The sequence below is a fragment of the Macrobrachium rosenbergii genome, chromosome 50 (genome assembly GCF_040412425.1).
Source record: "Macrobrachium rosenbergii isolate ZJJX-2024 chromosome 50, ASM4041242v1, whole genome shotgun sequence".
NCBI classification, from domain to species: domain Eukaryota; kingdom Metazoa; phylum Arthropoda; class Malacostraca; order Decapoda; family Palaemonidae; genus Macrobrachium; species Macrobrachium rosenbergii.
Window position 1 is genome coordinate 13,236,939 of NC_089790.1, and position 17,835 is coordinate 13,254,773.

General features: G+C 38.2%; 2 protein-coding genes across 4 annotated transcripts in view; one reads left to right on the forward strand and one right to left on the reverse strand.

Moving 5' to 3' along the window:
• The window catches only part of LOC136832635 (peroxidase-like), a 38,995-nt gene extending 27,966 nt beyond the window's left edge, over positions 1–11,029 (reverse strand). For both annotated transcript variants that reach the window (XM_067093895.1, XM_067093894.1), the window contains exon 1: positions 10,889–11,029. In XM_067093895.1, the coding sequence (XP_066949996.1) occupies positions 10,889–10,905 (17 nt within the window). In that variant the 5' untranslated portion in view covers positions 10,906–11,029. The remainder of the gene's footprint in view (positions 1–10,888) is intronic.
• The window catches only part of LOC136832636 (DNA-(apurinic or apyrimidinic site) endonuclease 2-like), an 87,202-nt gene that overhangs the window by 24,884 nt on the left and 44,483 nt on the right, over positions 1–17,835 (forward strand). The window lies entirely within an intron of this gene.

A 17,835-nucleotide genomic window follows, 5' to 3' on the forward strand; every position in this document is an offset into this window, starting at 1 on the left:
CAGAAAACTCGATTGCGCCGAAGAAACCTCAGAGCATTTATAACTTGTTTATAGTTTGCAATGAAAATAGAGCCCCAACCGTTCTTATGGCAGTTTAAAGAAACTGTTTAAATAAACTGTTTCTTAATTACCTTATCAATTATTTTCTTGAATGTTCAAAATTTCCTTTGAAAAACCTTGAAAATTATACTTTCGTTCTGAAAACTCTTCTCGAACAACATTGCTGCAGCAATTCTTCTCTCGCAAAATCATATTCTCAGTTCGTTCGGCAAAAATTATATTTTTCAAATATGAGTTGAAGGTGCCTCGACGGTTTTGCACAAAAGGACAAAGAGCAAAGGCGGCGAGCCTTGACGACATCCAAGCGCTTATTGCTTGTGTCTTGTTTAAGAACCGGTTTTTCCGAGGATTCGTTGGGAGGAAGGCGTTTGAAGTTCCAAATCCTTCCCTGTTTTACATTTTACATTGTATTCCTCTTGGCTGCCTGTGAATTAGTATAATTATCTGTTTATTACTAATCCGATGTTTTCATTCATTCCTGTGTGAGCTTGCACTTGATATATGTGAATGTTCGGGCGTGTTTGCCTGTTTGTACTACACTCCTTCATGAATGAATTGAGAAAGTAAGTATGCCTTAGTTTTACCAGACCACTGAGCTGATTAACAGCTCTCCTAGGGCTGGCCCGAAGGATTAGACTTGTTTTCACGTGGTTTAGAACCAATTGTTTGTCTAGCAACGGGACCTACAACTTATTGTGGAATCCGAATCACATTATAGCGAGAAATGAATTTCTATCACCAGAAATAAATTCCTCTAATTCTTCATCAGCCGGCCAGAGACTCGAACTCGGGCCCAGCGGGTGCTAGCCGACAACTCCACGACTCGCCCAATGAGGAACTGAATGAATTGAGAAATAGATAACGAGAGCATTTGTAGTGTATGGTAACAGGAATCTGCAAGAATGAGTCAGAGGATTTAATTTGCAGATGACAATTTCTGCACTACTTTCAAGGGAGCAAAAGTTAAGTATATCTTAGTTTAACCAGACCACTGAGCTGATTAACAACTCTCCTAGGGCTGGCCCGAAGGATTAGATTTATTTTTACGTGGCTAAGAACCAATTGGTTACCTAGAAACGGGACCTACAGCTTATTGTGGAATCCGAACCACATTATAGCGAGAAATGAATTTCTATCACCAGAAATAAATTCCTCTTGTTCTTCACTGGCCGGTTGGAGATTCGAACTCGCGACCAACAGAGTGGTAGCTGAGAACGGAACCCGCTCACCCAGCGAGGAACTTTCAAGGGAGCAGACCTGGCTGTTTTACACAAAGCAGATGTTTCAAGAGTAAGGTTTGGGCGTCAAGGCCAGCAGAGTCATCATTCAGGAATTGCTGACAACCGGAAGGTGCTAGTCTTCTGACATTACCGGCGCTAAGGGAAGTAGGATTATGGTGAACACACACACACACACACACACACACACACACATATAATCTAGTTTATTCCAGTAATATTTTGAAAGAAGTATAACTGCAACCACTTTTATAAAAGAGTATGGATTTTTTGCTGTTGGCCCAGCGTTCGACTCTCCGACCGGCCAATGAAGAATTAGAGGAATTTATTTCTAGTGATAGAAATTCATTTCGCGTCATAATGTGGTTCGGATTCCAAAATAAGCTGTAAGTCCCGTTGCTAGGTAACCAGTTGGTTCTTAGCCACGGAAAATAAATCTATCCTTCGGGCCAGCCCTAGGAGAGCTGTTAATCAGCTCAGTGGTCTGGTTAAATTAAGATATACTTAACTTTCTATAAATCTGTATTTTTATAAATCTATAAACTCGATAAATTTATGAACTCGATTCATTTATTTCAGAAGAAATATGTAAAATGTATGGATTAAGAAGAACAGCCTTCATGGATGGGGTTGCTAGCTCGTCACTGTTCTTCCTAATCCTAGCACCTACATCTGAGTAAACTGGTGGAGATAGGTCGGGCGCAGTCAGTAGATTAGCAGATGTGAGCGAGCTTTACCCTGCAGAACTATCTTCTTTAAAATCTAAACATTTTACATATTTCTTTTGAAATAAATAGATCGAGTGTATAAATTTACAGGCTTCATAACCCATATTCTTATATAAAAGTGGATACATTTATGTTTATCTCCAAATTCTATTAGAGTAAAGTAGATTGCACATACCTTAATCATTTGTTTTACTCTGTTCCGTTTTCTTTTCTGATGATTTTTCAGTCTGACTAATGCAAAAGTTGTCAAAAGACTTACACTAAATTTGACCTACAAATTCTGTTTAGCATTGTCAGGAAAGTTCCTGAGAAGGTTTTTTTTTTTTACTTTGTGCTATTGCTCTTAAATGCTGTATTAACTCTGCAGTTGTTTAGGAGACTGGGAAATATCTTTCGCTCCATTACTGCATGATAGTGCAAGCAGATATTTTGTGTCATATGTTTGTCTGTTGGTATATCGTGGAAAGTTTGTTTTGCTGCTCTTAATGGAAATGGAATATAGAATTTAGGCCGAAGGCCAAGAGCTGGGACCTATGAGGTCATTCAATGCTGAAAGGGAAATTGAGAGCAGAAAAGTTTCAAAGGTGTAACAGGAGGAAAACCACTCAGTTGCACTATGGCACAGCTGGTAGGAGAGGGTGGATAGCAAGATGGAAGAAAGAGAATATGAACGGAGGTATAGTAAAAGGAATGAAAGGGGTTGCAGCTAGGGGGCATGGAAGGGACGCTGCAAAGAACCTTTAGTAATGCCTACAGTGCACCGCGTGAAGCGCACTGACGGCACTATCACCCTACGGGGTGCTGCTCTTAGTACAGTGTCTGGAACATTATAAGGATATTTTGATTTGGTGCCTGTACTGTATTCCTACTTCCATTTATTCCGTCATCAGTATACACAGAGCTGCACCTATATAACACTCTGTGTTGCTTTGGTTAGAATAAGAATGTATATAGGCATAAATACTAACAGGTTATCTGCATACGCCGTATTTAAACTAATTATTACTTTTGTGTATTGGTCAATCCACAAATGGTAGGCTACCGTCATTTTTCTATTTCTGTAGTGAATTTTATCTATAGAACAATTTATTCAAATTTAACCATATTACATTACGTTGAGTAGTTTCATTTAATATTTTCTTATGGCATCCTTTTTTTCTTTACATTCATCAAACTGAAAAGTCAATGGAAAGGCGAATATGCACGGGAGAAGGGTGTCATTTTCATTCATGTTAGTGAGAACGGCCATATGATTCAATGACAAGCTCTAAAAGGCTCGTTTATTCTAAGCATGTGTTGAAGTTTTATGAGATGAAGCTTTCCCATGAATATGAATATCAGCCTGAGAATGGATGAACTTGACCCGTTCATTTCAAAAGAAATATGTAAAATGCACGGATTTCGATGAAGGTCATTTGCTCCTCTTTTTCCTGACAGGTGCGAATATTCTTTCCAAGCGTCTCAATGTTCGTTTGCGCTGTCACTATATACGCTATACATATGTATCAGTCGTCTCGAAAATGACTTAAACCAATAGGAAACCTGTCAAGATTTATACCCTGTGTTGCATTTGCCTTTGGTGCATCAGTATACACCACATATCTTCTCCGGTGTCACTGTGCTCTTTCCCATACTAAAATATGTGGTTAAAGAATATGCCATCGCCCTCGCACAAGGCCACTCGACCAGGGAACAGCTGCTGCATCTTCGTGAATATCGGAATGAACGAGTTATTCCAAAATCAGTGATAACAAAATCTCAGTTAGAAATGGTAGATCGACCCTTTGCTGTTGTTCAGCGGAATACGCTGGGAAAACTCATAAACATCACTTCACCTCGTGAATAACTTCGATTCAGAGTATATCATATATAATGAGAACAATTGTTCGGCCAGGATTCGAACCTATGCCCTCTGCGCTTGATGCAGTGACAGGGAATTGTGCGATAAATAAAACCCTGTCACCTCTGTTATTATTATTATTATTATTATTATTATTATTATTATTATTATTATTATTATTATTATTCAGGTTCGAATATTAGCGGGAAGGAATTACTGATCATGTATAATTACAATTTATTGATGCATTGATATCAAGTGGTATTTTGTGGCATATTATAAATATATATATATATATATATATATATATATATGTATATATATATATATGTATAATATATATGTGTGTGTGTGTGTATAAGGATAATATTGACAGTGCTCTAGTAGAATTTAGTTCCAAGCACAAAACATTATTTGTTAGTTATTGCATGATATCATATGTGCATATACATATATATATACACATATATATACATGTATTTATAGTGAGTGTCTACAGTGCTGGCTAATACAAGCACTAAGTATAGAATTACAAAATCAATCCCATGAAACTTCAGCCATGAAAGTCTGGAGCAACGTCTCCACAAGGACACAAGGAAAACTACTTTCACTGCTGTCTATATTACAGGGTACGACGAAACCTGTTACGCTGCCTGAGAGGGAAAGTGCAGAAACCCAAGGTAAAGTGCGAGGAGTTTCCCCGTGCCCGGTGGGAAAGTATTTCCATATAATTCTGTTCTATTCTTTCTTTCATATGTCTCAGAGTAAAGATGATGGAGTCTTTAGGTCACTTTCAGAGTATATTTCGGAGGGTCCATAAAGATCGATAGCGTGTAAAGCGTGCTTTAGACGCACGTCTCGAATTGGGACGGAAAACTAAACAGAACGAGTGAAAAATGCGCTGAAGTTCCTTCGGCGCGATCGAGTTTTCTGTACAGCGTATAATGCTGTATGAAACTTTCAGCCACTGCCCATGAAACTCTTAGCCGTGGCCCACGAAACTTTCAGGTGGTTGCCGGCGTTGTTGGTGGCTACAGAGCTGCCAGACGCACGATTGTGGCTAACTTTAACCTTAAATAAAATGAAAACTACTGAGGCTAGAGGGCTGTAATTTGGTACGTTTGGTGATTGGAGGGTGGATGATCAACATACCAAATCACAGCCCTCTGACCTCAGTGGTTTTTAAGATTGAGGGCGGACAGAAAAAGTGCGGACGGACGGACAAATAGCCATCTCAATAGTTTTCTGTTACAGAAAACTAAAAAAGGGTTGAGTTGTGACAAAAGAACAATCAGTAGATATATTTCTGTCCCAGGATCGCTCGACTGAAATGTCAGTGTTGCCATACAGTGATCAGTCAAATTGCAATTTTATTTCCTCACGCTAAAGTCAAAATGGAAACAGATTTACGTGGATGGATGCAATGTATCCTAATTCCAGGGAAAGCTCTTCCGAGGTTATTATGATTCAGGGAAAAGCAACAGTACTAAATAAGGCAATATTTCAAATAAGGTCTCTGTGGTCAAAACGTCGGGGAAATCTATAAGTACTGAGGAATAACGGGAAACAGAGAGAGAGAGAATAAGAGAGAGGCGGGGGGAGGAAATAAAAATCAGTAAATGTTTACGAATAACCGGAAGAGAGAGAGAGAGAGAGAGAGAGAGAGAGAGAGAGAGAGAGAGAGAGAAGAGAAGAAGAAATTAATTTTTAGATCACAAGCAGTGGGAATTCTCATTCCAAAGAGAGAGAGAGAGAGAGAATTCAATATCAACAAGGGTTTACGAATGACTGGAAATAGAGAGTGAGAGGAAATTCAAAACCAGCAAGGGTCTACAAATTACTAGAAATAGAGAGAGAGAGAGGAAATTCATTTTTGAATCACAAGTTATGGAAATTCTCATTGAAGAGAGAGAGAGAGAGAGAGAGAGAGAGAGAGAGAGAGAGAGAGAGAGAGAGAGAGAGAGAGAGAACCACAGCCATGACCGAAGAGTAACCAGAAACTCAGTGCGTGAGTAGTACCGCAGACCACTACAATGGCTCCAGGCGATTCCAGTTTTTCTCCTTTCCTCAGAGGAAGATTTCAAGGCCGATTCTTTTAGAATTATCATCGTTCTCATATGCAGTAGAGTTGTGCCGCTTAGTGCGGTTTATAAATTTTAAGGGAACAGCATTTATGAAAGTCTATTGTCTTCGCTGTTGTTCATGTATACTCATTATATATATATGTGTGTGTGTGTGCATGTATATATATATATATATATATATATATATATATATATATATATATATATATGTATATGAGAGAGAGATATAATGTATATATATATATATATATATATATATATATATATATATATATATATATATATATATATATATATATATATATATACATACATACAGTATATATACATATGAAATTTTTATCACACCGGGATTTATATACAATCATGAAGCTACAAATGTCGTTTAACATCAAGTTCACGCTACTTCGGTACCGATTCATATATCACTTATAAATACCCCTTCAGTGCTAATTCCCCATCGGGGATATTCCCAAAGTAGCGTGATCTGGATATTAAACGACTTTTGTAGCTTCGTTTATATATATATATATATATATATATATATATATATATATATATATATATATATATACTTATATATATATATATATATATACTTCGTCGAAGTAATGGCTACAGATGAATAACAATTGTATTGTCAGCAGTTCAGAAGCGAACAGTGCAGAGTAAGGAGTTATAAACAGCTTCCATTGTTATGATAAAGTCTCTAGGCAGTGATTTAATTATTTTTAAGATGTTTTCTTTTTAAGCTTCACTCTTTCCTTATCTGTCATATCAAGCGTCTGGGGTCACACCAGCTTGTTACAGCGAAGGCATTTTATTTCCACGGTAAATTCTAATCATTGAAACGAAGTTCCTACGTTTCAGTTTTATAGTGCACTTGCCACGCGTATTAGAACACTAAAATTCTTTTGAATAAATCTCTGTCAAAGTCTTAAGTCATGTAATCAGTGTCAGTCGTCACTTTTGAATTATAGAATTATAAAATACGGTAATACTTTGTCGTTCCCATTCTTTTGGTTTTACATAGTTGAAGAGAAGGATCTCTTAGTTACGGAAGACCCTGGACTCGCGTCAAAACTATGTCCAACCATCATGAGCGTCAAGCGTTTACCCACAGCTCAGTACCCTAAAAATCGTTTTACCATGACCATACAGCAGAAAGAACGTTGACCAGAATCTTGGCTCCGCTGTGATGATTTTAATCGAATTATTAATTTAAAAATACTAGTGTATTGACATTAATTTTCGGGGGTATGCAATCAAGAAACTGATTCCCCAGAGAGAAAAAAAATTTGCAGCAATTACGCATATTTCCCGAGGGAACCCAGGTTCGAACCGTGGGCGAGGATGGGGTCAGTGGTCATGCTCCTTTTAGAAACCCATTGTACCTTTGTGCTTCTATTGCTTCTATTGACTTAAGCTGTAAATGAAACGAATGGATCGAGACAGGCTTCCAAAGTTTTCAAGTAATGACTTTTATGTAAACATTTTACTAGTGACCTTATATATATATATATATATATATATATATATATATATATATATATATATATATATATATATATATATATATATATATATATATATATATATATGTATACGTATCAGATGTTTTAATTTTAACTAAGATATGTACGGATGAAAGTTTAAATGTTTTTATGATATTTTCCAGGCATGGGATTGGGAATCAATGGGTTCGTAACCTTGGTATATGATATACGAGTATACACATACATATACATATGCATCAAATACATATATATATATATATATATATATATATATATATATATATATATATATATATATATATATATATATATATATGTAGTATGTGCGTACGTGTGCATACACGAAAAAGACAGGTGAACAGTCATACATTCAGGGGAAGGAGTAACAAGTTATTATTTATATCGGCTTTGCTGGTCATTTCCAAGGACATTTTCTTGCTCCCACAATTTTACGCATCGTAACCACCTTATTATATGTCCACACAGGATGAGTTATGATATCATTCATATCCTTATTTGTCTTATTCTCCTCCCGACTGTCACTTGTGATAACCTAGGCAATGTTGAAAGTGGGGTTTCAAAACTGGCGACAAGATGAAAGTTTTGTTTTGGAAACGAGGGTTCCAAGACGTCAACTGCGTCGATGCAGAGACTCACCTCCTACCATAAAGTCGGAATATAAACTCACGAGCTTTTTGGAACCCGTCGCTCCTATCTCTCCTACCCTCCCGACCCCCTACCTACCCTGCCCCCACTAGGGCGGATAAACAGGTTTGCAGGAGGAGGATGGATGTCTTCCCTACCCTCCCGTTCCTGTACCTACCTCGCCTCCACCCGGGGCGGACAAACCGGTTTGCAAGGGGTGGATGGCTGTGTTATGTCTCCCCTACGGTCACCCGGGGGAGGCCAAACAAGATCCACTCAGATTTTATTATTATAGATAGTTTTATTTAATGTACCAGAGTCAGGAGAATTCCAATGATCTACCGGTGCATTTAATAATATCTATTAATACTTTTATGATAAAAATAATGATTATAAATCTGCGCAAACTCGGTGGATTTTTCTTAAGGTTAAATATCAATGAAAGTATGTTAGCCGTTAACTATTGCTACAGAATCTCTATAAAATTTTACATTCACATTTTTCCCTTGACTGTGTAAGTCTAAATTCTTTTCAATCTGACTTCATCCGTGATGGAATATCATCTGTGTGCTCGTGGCGACACGCTCAGAACTAGCAAAAGCTGAGAAGAACTATCCACATATGGAGTGTTTTTCTGGTTCATTTGGACTAATAATTCTGGAAGGGATATTTTGAAACGCCCTGTAATCATATCAGGGCGTTTCAAAATATCCCTTTCAGAATTAGTTGTGCAAATGAACCAAAAAACACTCCATACTCGGACAATTCTTCTCGGGTTTTGCTAATTCTGAGCGTATCGCCGCGAGCATACACATGCTACTCCGTAAGGGATGAAGTCAGACTGAAAAGGACTTAGACATAAACAGTCGACGAATAATTGCATATTGTATTTTCGCTTCCTCTCGGTCATTCGTCACCTTCTTCTTTTATACCATGAGGCAGCATTTCTCCACAGCCTTGAGATGTACGTTTGCATCAGCGTCGCAATTATGGCGGAGTGACGATGAAGATTTTTGGTCACAAAAGGTCCAAGCTTCGGATGACAAAGGCCAACTCGTTAAAAAAAAGTTCGTGAGATTCTTATTTATGCAATTACAAACAAGTCTTCATCGATAGGACTGGTGACCGTGTCAACGTTATCAAAGGATGTCAGTGTTGTTTTTTTTTTTTATCTGACGAGTCTCGGTAAGAAATCATATCTTTTGAAAAGAGAAAAAATTTAGTATTTCATTTAACGAGAACGTTTCAAGGATAACATCTACGAAGATTATAATGTCTCTAATTACAGCTGCTCTTCCCTCTCTCTGTCCCCCTCTCTCTCTCTCTCTGTCTGTCTGTCTGTGTGTAAGAGGGTGCAAACGGCTCACAACCGAGTAGACCCGTATTCGATCCCGTCATGAGGAAGAATCGATGTTGCCGCGTTTCTTGAAAATCCATTAGGCCTGTTAACTCAAGCAGCGAATAATGCATGTGGTTGATGTTCGACAACTGTGGGTCGATGACGTGAGTATCAAAACCTGTATGCCATCACATCATAATCTTAAAAACTCCCATAGGGGAGTAAAGCCATCAGTGTACCTCACGCGGTGCACTGTAGGCATTACTTAAGGATCTTTGCAGCGTCCCTTCGACCCCTAGTTGCAATGCCTTTCACTCCTTTTACTATACCTCCGTTCATATTCTCCTTCTCCTATCTTACTTTCCATCCTCTACTAACAAATGTTTCTTCGAGCAACTGCGAGGTTTTCCTCCTGTTACACCTTTACAACCTCCTTTATTCTCAATTTTCCTTTCAGCGCTGAATGACCTCATAGGTCCCAGTGCTTGACCTCTGGCCTAAATCTTATATTCTATAATCTTAAAAAAATGAGAGTGCCATAGTGAGGTAATCTCACCCAGAATCTCCCAAGCAATTCCAACAGTTACAGATTATTAGTGCAAGCAACTGCAACGCATGTGCGGAATGTTAACAGAATCGCTTATCACAGGGCGGAAGATTATTTGAATCAAGAAGACAGGAGATTCCGGCACCTTTCTCCACCAGAAATCCTGAAACTGCTTTCACTTCTCTGAGATGATCGGTGATATGATTGATTGTCATTTCCCAAGTCATTTCTTTCGACAGTTTGCCTTCTAAGACACACGTAGTCATTGCTGTACAGCATCTTCCGTGGTTGTAAGGAAGTGGTTTGCATGACTGGTGGATGGCAGGGAACCCTCCGATCCGCAGATCAGATTGCTAACCAGATTCATTGACGTTCACGTTCATTTCGCCGTTCCGGGAGATAAACTTTCACGTTTCTGTTCTTATCACAAGTTTATAGCCGCTATATAGGTTGTGTGTTCTGCTTTGTAAATTAATGAAGAACTTTGCTATAAACAAGAAACGTACTTGTTAGGTCAAAAAAAGAATCAGTAATATTAAAACAGAACAAAATATATTCAAGACACGAGATTATCCACAGCATTCAGTCAAAATTATAATGGTACCCTGCTCCTTAAACGCGTGAAAATAAAGCAGTCGATAAGAAAATGAATACATACACACAGAAGAAACGAAAGCATGATTAAACGCATAACATATTTTGAGTGACCCGTTTCACTCGGTATTTTTCTTGCAAGAGTTATGATTCCCTCTTAACTTGAGAATCAACTGTAGATCTGAACTACGAATCAGTTAGAGCGACTAAGTAAATGCCTTTCACGCGCACTCTCAGTCCTCACTAACATTTTCCAGTTGTCGTGAATCATTAATTCACAAAATCCTCAACTTTACCTTAGAAGTAGCGCCATCTTTAGGTTTTAGTTCTCCCTCCGTGAAAAAGGCGAGTCTTCCTTCAGTGCTTGCTCGCCCTGTCGGAGAGGAGGTACGTGCGCTCCGCTGTCCCTCTGTATTTGAAGTGGAGAAGATCCTTCCGGGCTACCCACTCATATCACGCCTGACTGGACAAACTCCTCCTACCCCCTTGAACAGTATCTAATGGCCTCTCATACCATTACCATGAGGGGTGAGAGACATCTGATTTCCCTTCATCTTTTTTTTTTTTTGGTTATTTTTATCCTCCTCTTCGTTCCACTATCATTAAAATCTCGAAGTGAAAGTCGAACACTTTTATTTCTTGAGGCATTTCAAAACTTCTACCAGTATTGCAACACTGATGATGCTAGGGATTGGCTGCCTAATTCGGAACGAATGATTCTTAAAAGTACAGAAGCCAGAGAACGAAACATATAAAAAATTTTTTGATTACTTCCATTAGCACTTTCAGTATTCGAAATGCATAAAAGTAAGGACATTTGTTCGTCTTGGGTGTGTATAGGCGTGTCAAGCACTCTTATATACACTGTGCCATTCAATTCCATCTTTCGTGTACACTCATGCTTTTTGGATATGAAGTCCCTTCCATTTCCGGTACATGATCCAACCATTTTTAGGGCTTCCTTTCTTCATTCCTTTCCCATGAAGAATACTCTCTTTTCTGTAAAAATTATCACCCATTCTTTCCACGTGACTGAGCCATCTCAAAATACTCTGAGCTTTCCATTAACCTATGCTAAGTTTATTACTACTTATTTTCAAATTTCTCACTATATATATACTATAAAAACAATTCAGCCTTTCATCTTTCATTCACATTCACCATTCTCACTTCACTTCCTTGAAGGAGAGTTGGCTCAACAATGACTTCCCACATACCAATTTTGGCTTCCATAGACAGTTGGAATCTCTTCCTAATTTTTTTGCACAAACTCTACTATCTTTCTTCAAACATTCTGTGACTCGCCTCTTCTTACGTCTACCATAATCTGTTATATTCACTCAAGTATTTATGTGAATTAAACATTTTTATGCTTCCGCCATCCATATTTACATTCATTTCTCCATCCTTCTGGTTTCCATTCCTGTGGTCTGCTCCAGGAGCTAGAACCCTTTCTGGTTTGCCAACTAAACCTACACACACCCACACAGCGTTTTCATTTACCGTCATAACTTTACTCTTGCTTACATTTTTACTCATCTTTCTTTTGCAAACACTAACCAACTTTTTAATAGTTTCTGCAGTTTCTCTTCATTATTGCCAATCAGCACAGTAACATCTGCGAGCGTCAATCGTTCTGCACTCCATTCCCCACTCCACCTACAACTTTGCGCCTTCATCTGCTGTCCTTTTTCTGACTTCTTGCAAGTATCCAGCCCATAAAGGTTCTGAGCAGTTATGGAGAAGTAACATACCCTTGTCTCGCAGCAACTTTCATGCTTAACCAGTCACTCTCTCACCCGTGCAGTGCATTTCTAACACGCTTTACTTCCACTGCAAAAACTTTGTAATCACTCTCGACGACGTATGTCCCATACCGTTAAGTGCTCAGCCCCTGTGTAATGTCTTTCTGTCGATTCTTTCATAAGCTTTTTGTAGGTCGATTTATTTCAAATACATATTGTTCTCCTCTACGTTCAGACTTCTCACATAACTGTTTCATATCAAACACTCGGTCCACTCACCCTCTTTCTTTTCTAAACCATCACTGCTCTTCCCCTATCAGTCCTGTTATCTGTCTTAATTTCTCAAACAAAATCCTACCATACACTATCTCTGGCAAACTAAACAATATGTCTGTATATATATATCTCTTAAATTTCTTTCTAATCTTCATCGTCATATGGTGGAACTGTTATTCCTGTTACCCATTTCATAAGAACCTTTTCCATACCCAGTAAGGCCTTTTACTTCTGTCAGACATTCAGTTACACTGTTACCATCGTACTGCAACATCAGTTCCAATCCTATCAACTCCTGGTGCCCTTCCATTCATTTGCTTCTTAATACATTGCCATCCTTATATCGTCAACAATCACGACTACAGGCATTATCAATTATTCACTTTTCTTATTCACTAAGAATGGTTCTCTTCACCCGTTATTTACTGAGGATTAATCACTTCCTTCTTCATTTACTAAGTATTATTCATTTCTTTATTGCAAGGAATTATGTATGTTCCTAAATTCTAGGAATGATTCCCTTATACATATATAAAGAATGATCCTTCTCCTCTCTTCTTTACGAAGGAATTACTAAATTAATCCCTTGTTTTCGAATTATAACTCACTTCCTCAATTATTTACTAAGCATGGGGGATTCTCGTGCTTAATAAGAATGATAAACTTCCTTATTTATTAAGAATTGTTCAGTTCCTTGATACTGATTCCCTCTCTTCTTTATCAACGATTTTTCACTTCATCTTTTTTTGCAGAGACTTTCTTTGTTTGCAAAGTTTTATTTTCGCTCTAATGTCGTATTGTATAATATTCTCGACCCTCAGCAATTTAAGATAATCTTTAATGCAAACAGCAGATCACTCTCGACGCCTTCCACTTGGCTCTTAGGGATTGATATAATAATAATAATAATAATAATAATAATAATAATAATAATAATAATAATAATAATAATAATAATAATCTTCTTCTTCTTCTTCGTTTTAACGTGCCTTTTTTTTCCATTTTTATATGGGGTAAGCACGATGCCTTCTTTTGAAGGACTTTGATTTGGCGGTGGGGTAGGCCGTAGCCTCGATCGGCTGCCCTGCCTGACATCGCTTAGACCCCGGTAACGAATGTGTACATATATTGTACCAAATCCCCAGCTCTAATAATAATAATAATAATAATAATAATAATAATAATAATAATAATAATAATAATAATAATAATAATAATGTGTCACTTTTGATTGCAAATTCACTTCTGAGGAGCATTTTGGGTCTATCTGCACATAAACTGGTTTACTAAGAACGTCTCTTGAGATTTGTGGAGACCTGACGAACCGTTCTATTTCTTTCATTCTTCGATGTTTTGAAACCCTTAATATTAATCTATGGCCTTAGACCTACCTACTCTCAATCTCCTTTCCAGCACTGAGTGACCTCATAGGTCCCAATGCTTGGCCTTTGGCCTAAACTCTATATTCCATTCCATTCCATTATCGTCTGTTAGATTTATTGTGCCTCTTGTATGAGGTATTTCCTAATTTTGATCTTCGTTTGCATTCACATCTTCCCAGCCTATAACATCCACCATGTAGCGCTACATAAGCAGTTAACTCTAGCTCTTTCTGCTGTTATGTTTAATACCACACAGCTTCTAGATGTTTTACTCTTGTTACGACTAAATTGCTGGATGGTTTTCCTAATCTTGTCATTAAATCGTTGGAACTTCAGAAGCTGAAAAGCAAAAAAAAATTTTTTTCTGTAGCGCAAGCTGACATGCCTTTTATTTCACAGAGAATTTATTATTTGTACCATTTACTTTACTTTTCTATTTATCTTGTTGTTCTTGGCTATGTCTCTTTCGTTTATTATTCTCTCCTTCTCAGTTTCTTTTCTGTGCTAGGCTGTTTACCTTATTGGGACCCTTGGTCTTGCAGCATTCCTCTTTTCGGAGATTGGCTAATGATAATAATATTTTGTTCTCGTCTGTTACCTTTGTTGTCATTGCATCACAAATAGATTTGCACTCCAAGAAAGGAGGCGAGAATAATACTTTTACTTTTGGGCCGCCGACTAGGAAAATTTTGTCGGGAGGCTGATCTCCAACTTTCCAATGAAGACGAGTTTAGCGAATCGGATGTTTTTTGTTTTTCTTTGCGCTCCATGATCTTTCGTCCTCACTTCAAGAGGTAAGGATTTAGGTAAAAGTGGAGAAGAGTTGTATACGCTATTCCAGCAAGTCGCGCCTAACTTAAAAGCAGATAAAAGACATATATATATTTCAACGGGAATCCATCTTAACCCAACCTTCCCTTAACCTACCGGTAATATAGGGCGTCATGCCCTGACTTGGCTGGGGAGGGCCCCCTTCCCCCCGTTTCTTCTTGAACGAACAAATCCTCCACTTCGCCCCCCACCCCCCACCCCCGTGACAATTGGCACCGCAGAGTGACGTGTAGGTAACTGTTTTAGAATATTACCAGAATTTATTCTTTAGTTTTTATTAGTCCTCGTTTCGTCTCATTTAAAGGAAGTAAATTGATCTACAAATAAATATTTTCCTTATTTATTGATATCTTCGCCTTTTTTTGTAAAAAAAGAGAAAATAACCGTATCTTTAGCAGAAGAGAATTTGGCACACATCTGCGTTCGCAATATTCACCCTCTCCCACATCTCACGCTTTATCTTTGAAAAGCCACATCACAAAGTGAGTAAACCACCTCTGGTTTGCCTCTGAAAGAAAAAAAGAAAAGTTCTTTCCTTGAAACTCTAAACTGTTTTAAAACGTACGCAGACACTCGGGAGTTTAGGTTTTGAAACCCAATACATCTTGCTTCCTTTTTCTTGAGAAAGGTCCGTGCTGGCATAAAGATAGTTTAATGTTTTAGCAACAACAACAACTATCATCCAGACTGACTGTGCGGTTTCCTTCCGATGCGTCATTTCTCCCCACGAATCATATCGTCCAATTCCTTTTCACCTAAATTTTCGTTCACCGACCCCAACCTAAGTCAGGTTTCACCACAGGGCAACAGGCAGCCGCCTCTGTGCCTCCCATTTAACCATTTATTTAGCCCTGTTCATTTAAAACAGTTCGTTCTGTCTATGTTTGATCAGAACGTTTGTAACATTTATTTTTAATGGCTCCCGTCACTTCACGCACGTAACAAACTTCCATTCATGATGGAAATTTTATTTCTTTTGTATCTGTTCTGTTCCCTGTAATCCTTACGTCGTTATGAAATTGCTTTCCGGTGATAAGCAGTAACCAGTAAAGATGGTAATCTTCCGCAGGGTTACCTCGATAATATCAAGTAACTACAAAGAGCAGCCCTTTCCAGATTCCTAAGTCTCTAGGACATAGGTTATGTAGGTTCTGTTTGTTGAAATTAACACAAATATAATATAATGAGGTAAATAACGCGCTGTCTTCTACTTGTATGTCTCATTCACAGTAACCTGCATATCCTAAGGAATCCCATCTGCTCATAAAGGCTACGGGTTATGAAGAAAAGTTAAGTTAAGTATACCTTAGTTTTACCAGACCACTGAGCTGAGTCTTACCAATGCAGCTTCAGGGCCAGTGCGTTGTCTACGATATTGATCCCCGTTGGCGGGTATGCCGTCAGTGCACCTCACGGGGGTGCACTGCAGGCATTACTAAAGGTTCTATGCAGCATCCCTTTGGCCCCTAGCTGCAACCCCTTTCATTCCTTTTACTGTACCTCCATTCATATTCTCTTTCTTCCATCTTGCTATCCACCCTCTCCTAACGATTATTTCATGATGCAGCTGCGAGGTTTTCCTCCTGTTGCACCTTTCAGACCTGCCTACTCTCAATTTCCTTTCCAGCGCTGAATGACCCCATAGGTCCCAGTGCTTGGCCTTTGGTCTGAACGCTGTATTCAACGATAATGATACAGAAACTGGGTACAAACATTTTACGTCAAAATCGTGAGACCGACGAAGGAGAAGCATTCGTATAACTCAAGGTTTGTCCCTCGGGGAAGGGGAAATGATGTCGTGCAAAGCATCCCTGAGCGGTGATGTAGAAATGAACAGACTCCATGTTTTATCACTTACAATTTTTTGCCTGATTTGTGTGAAAGGAATAATAATAAGAAAAAAAAGAACAAAGAAATTGTGACGCTTAGCCAAAGAAGTTATCAGCGACATGAACAACATATTAATAGAGTTTAATAATTGCCTTTTACTTGCATAGCAAGCTCACATTGGATGAAGTGAGAGGAAACTACTGCGGTAAGAAACAATGATTACGGTAAAATCCAAACGGGGGTAATAACATAAAAATTAAATGTATAAATAACTAAAAGAAAAGGGAGCATAGCATGGATATTCAGAGTAGCATAGCTTATAGGAGACAATACAATAGCAGTGCAAGATACTTAGCAATATCAGAGAGAGAGAGAGAGAGAGAGAGAGAGAGAGAGAGAGAGAGAGAGAGAGAGAGAGATTGTATTGCCAGTCAAGGCTACGCCATCGGGGCACGCAGGAATTTCCGGAGTGCAGTAATGATGGAAGGCTACGCAGGAGGAATTGCTCACCCCTTCTTATGCCCCAGGTAGGCTGATGTTCAAGGTTAACCCCTGTGGGGAGTTTCTGCTAACCTGGGACATCATAATTGCCTGTTATCTGCCGTGTGTGCTTGGCTCTGTCAGCTTTCAGCTGCCAATAGCGTCGCGGGACACTGCATACTTCTTAAGCCTGCGTTCCTTTAGCTTTCAGTAAGTATTTTATTCACTTACCTTTTTTGATCAATTTTCTCGTAACTTTCATGTACAATGAAAATGTTATTCAAAGAATTTCTCTTCTGAATCATCGTTATGTCAATGGCTCTTTTTTTTATAAGTTTTGTCAATATCTTAATTTTTTCCCCTCTGCGTCTAACGTCAGACTCTCCTATAAGTCTTTAAGTACTTGAAACGAGTGTGAGACGAAGATGGAAACCTTATTTTGGCGATAAATGGTTCAACTACAGTTACTTAAGTATGATATATTTGCGACATATCGAGGCTGTAACCTAATCAGGGCTAAAGGCTATAGATAAAAATTCTACAAATGAAAATATGAAAAAAAGATTTCCTTCATACATCAAATTAGAAATCTCAGTAAGAGAAGGGTTAAATCACTTCTCAGAATATAAATATGAGACATAAATATGGGATTAGATGTTAAAGATAAAAGTAGTAGGAAGGAAGACCAATACGAATAAA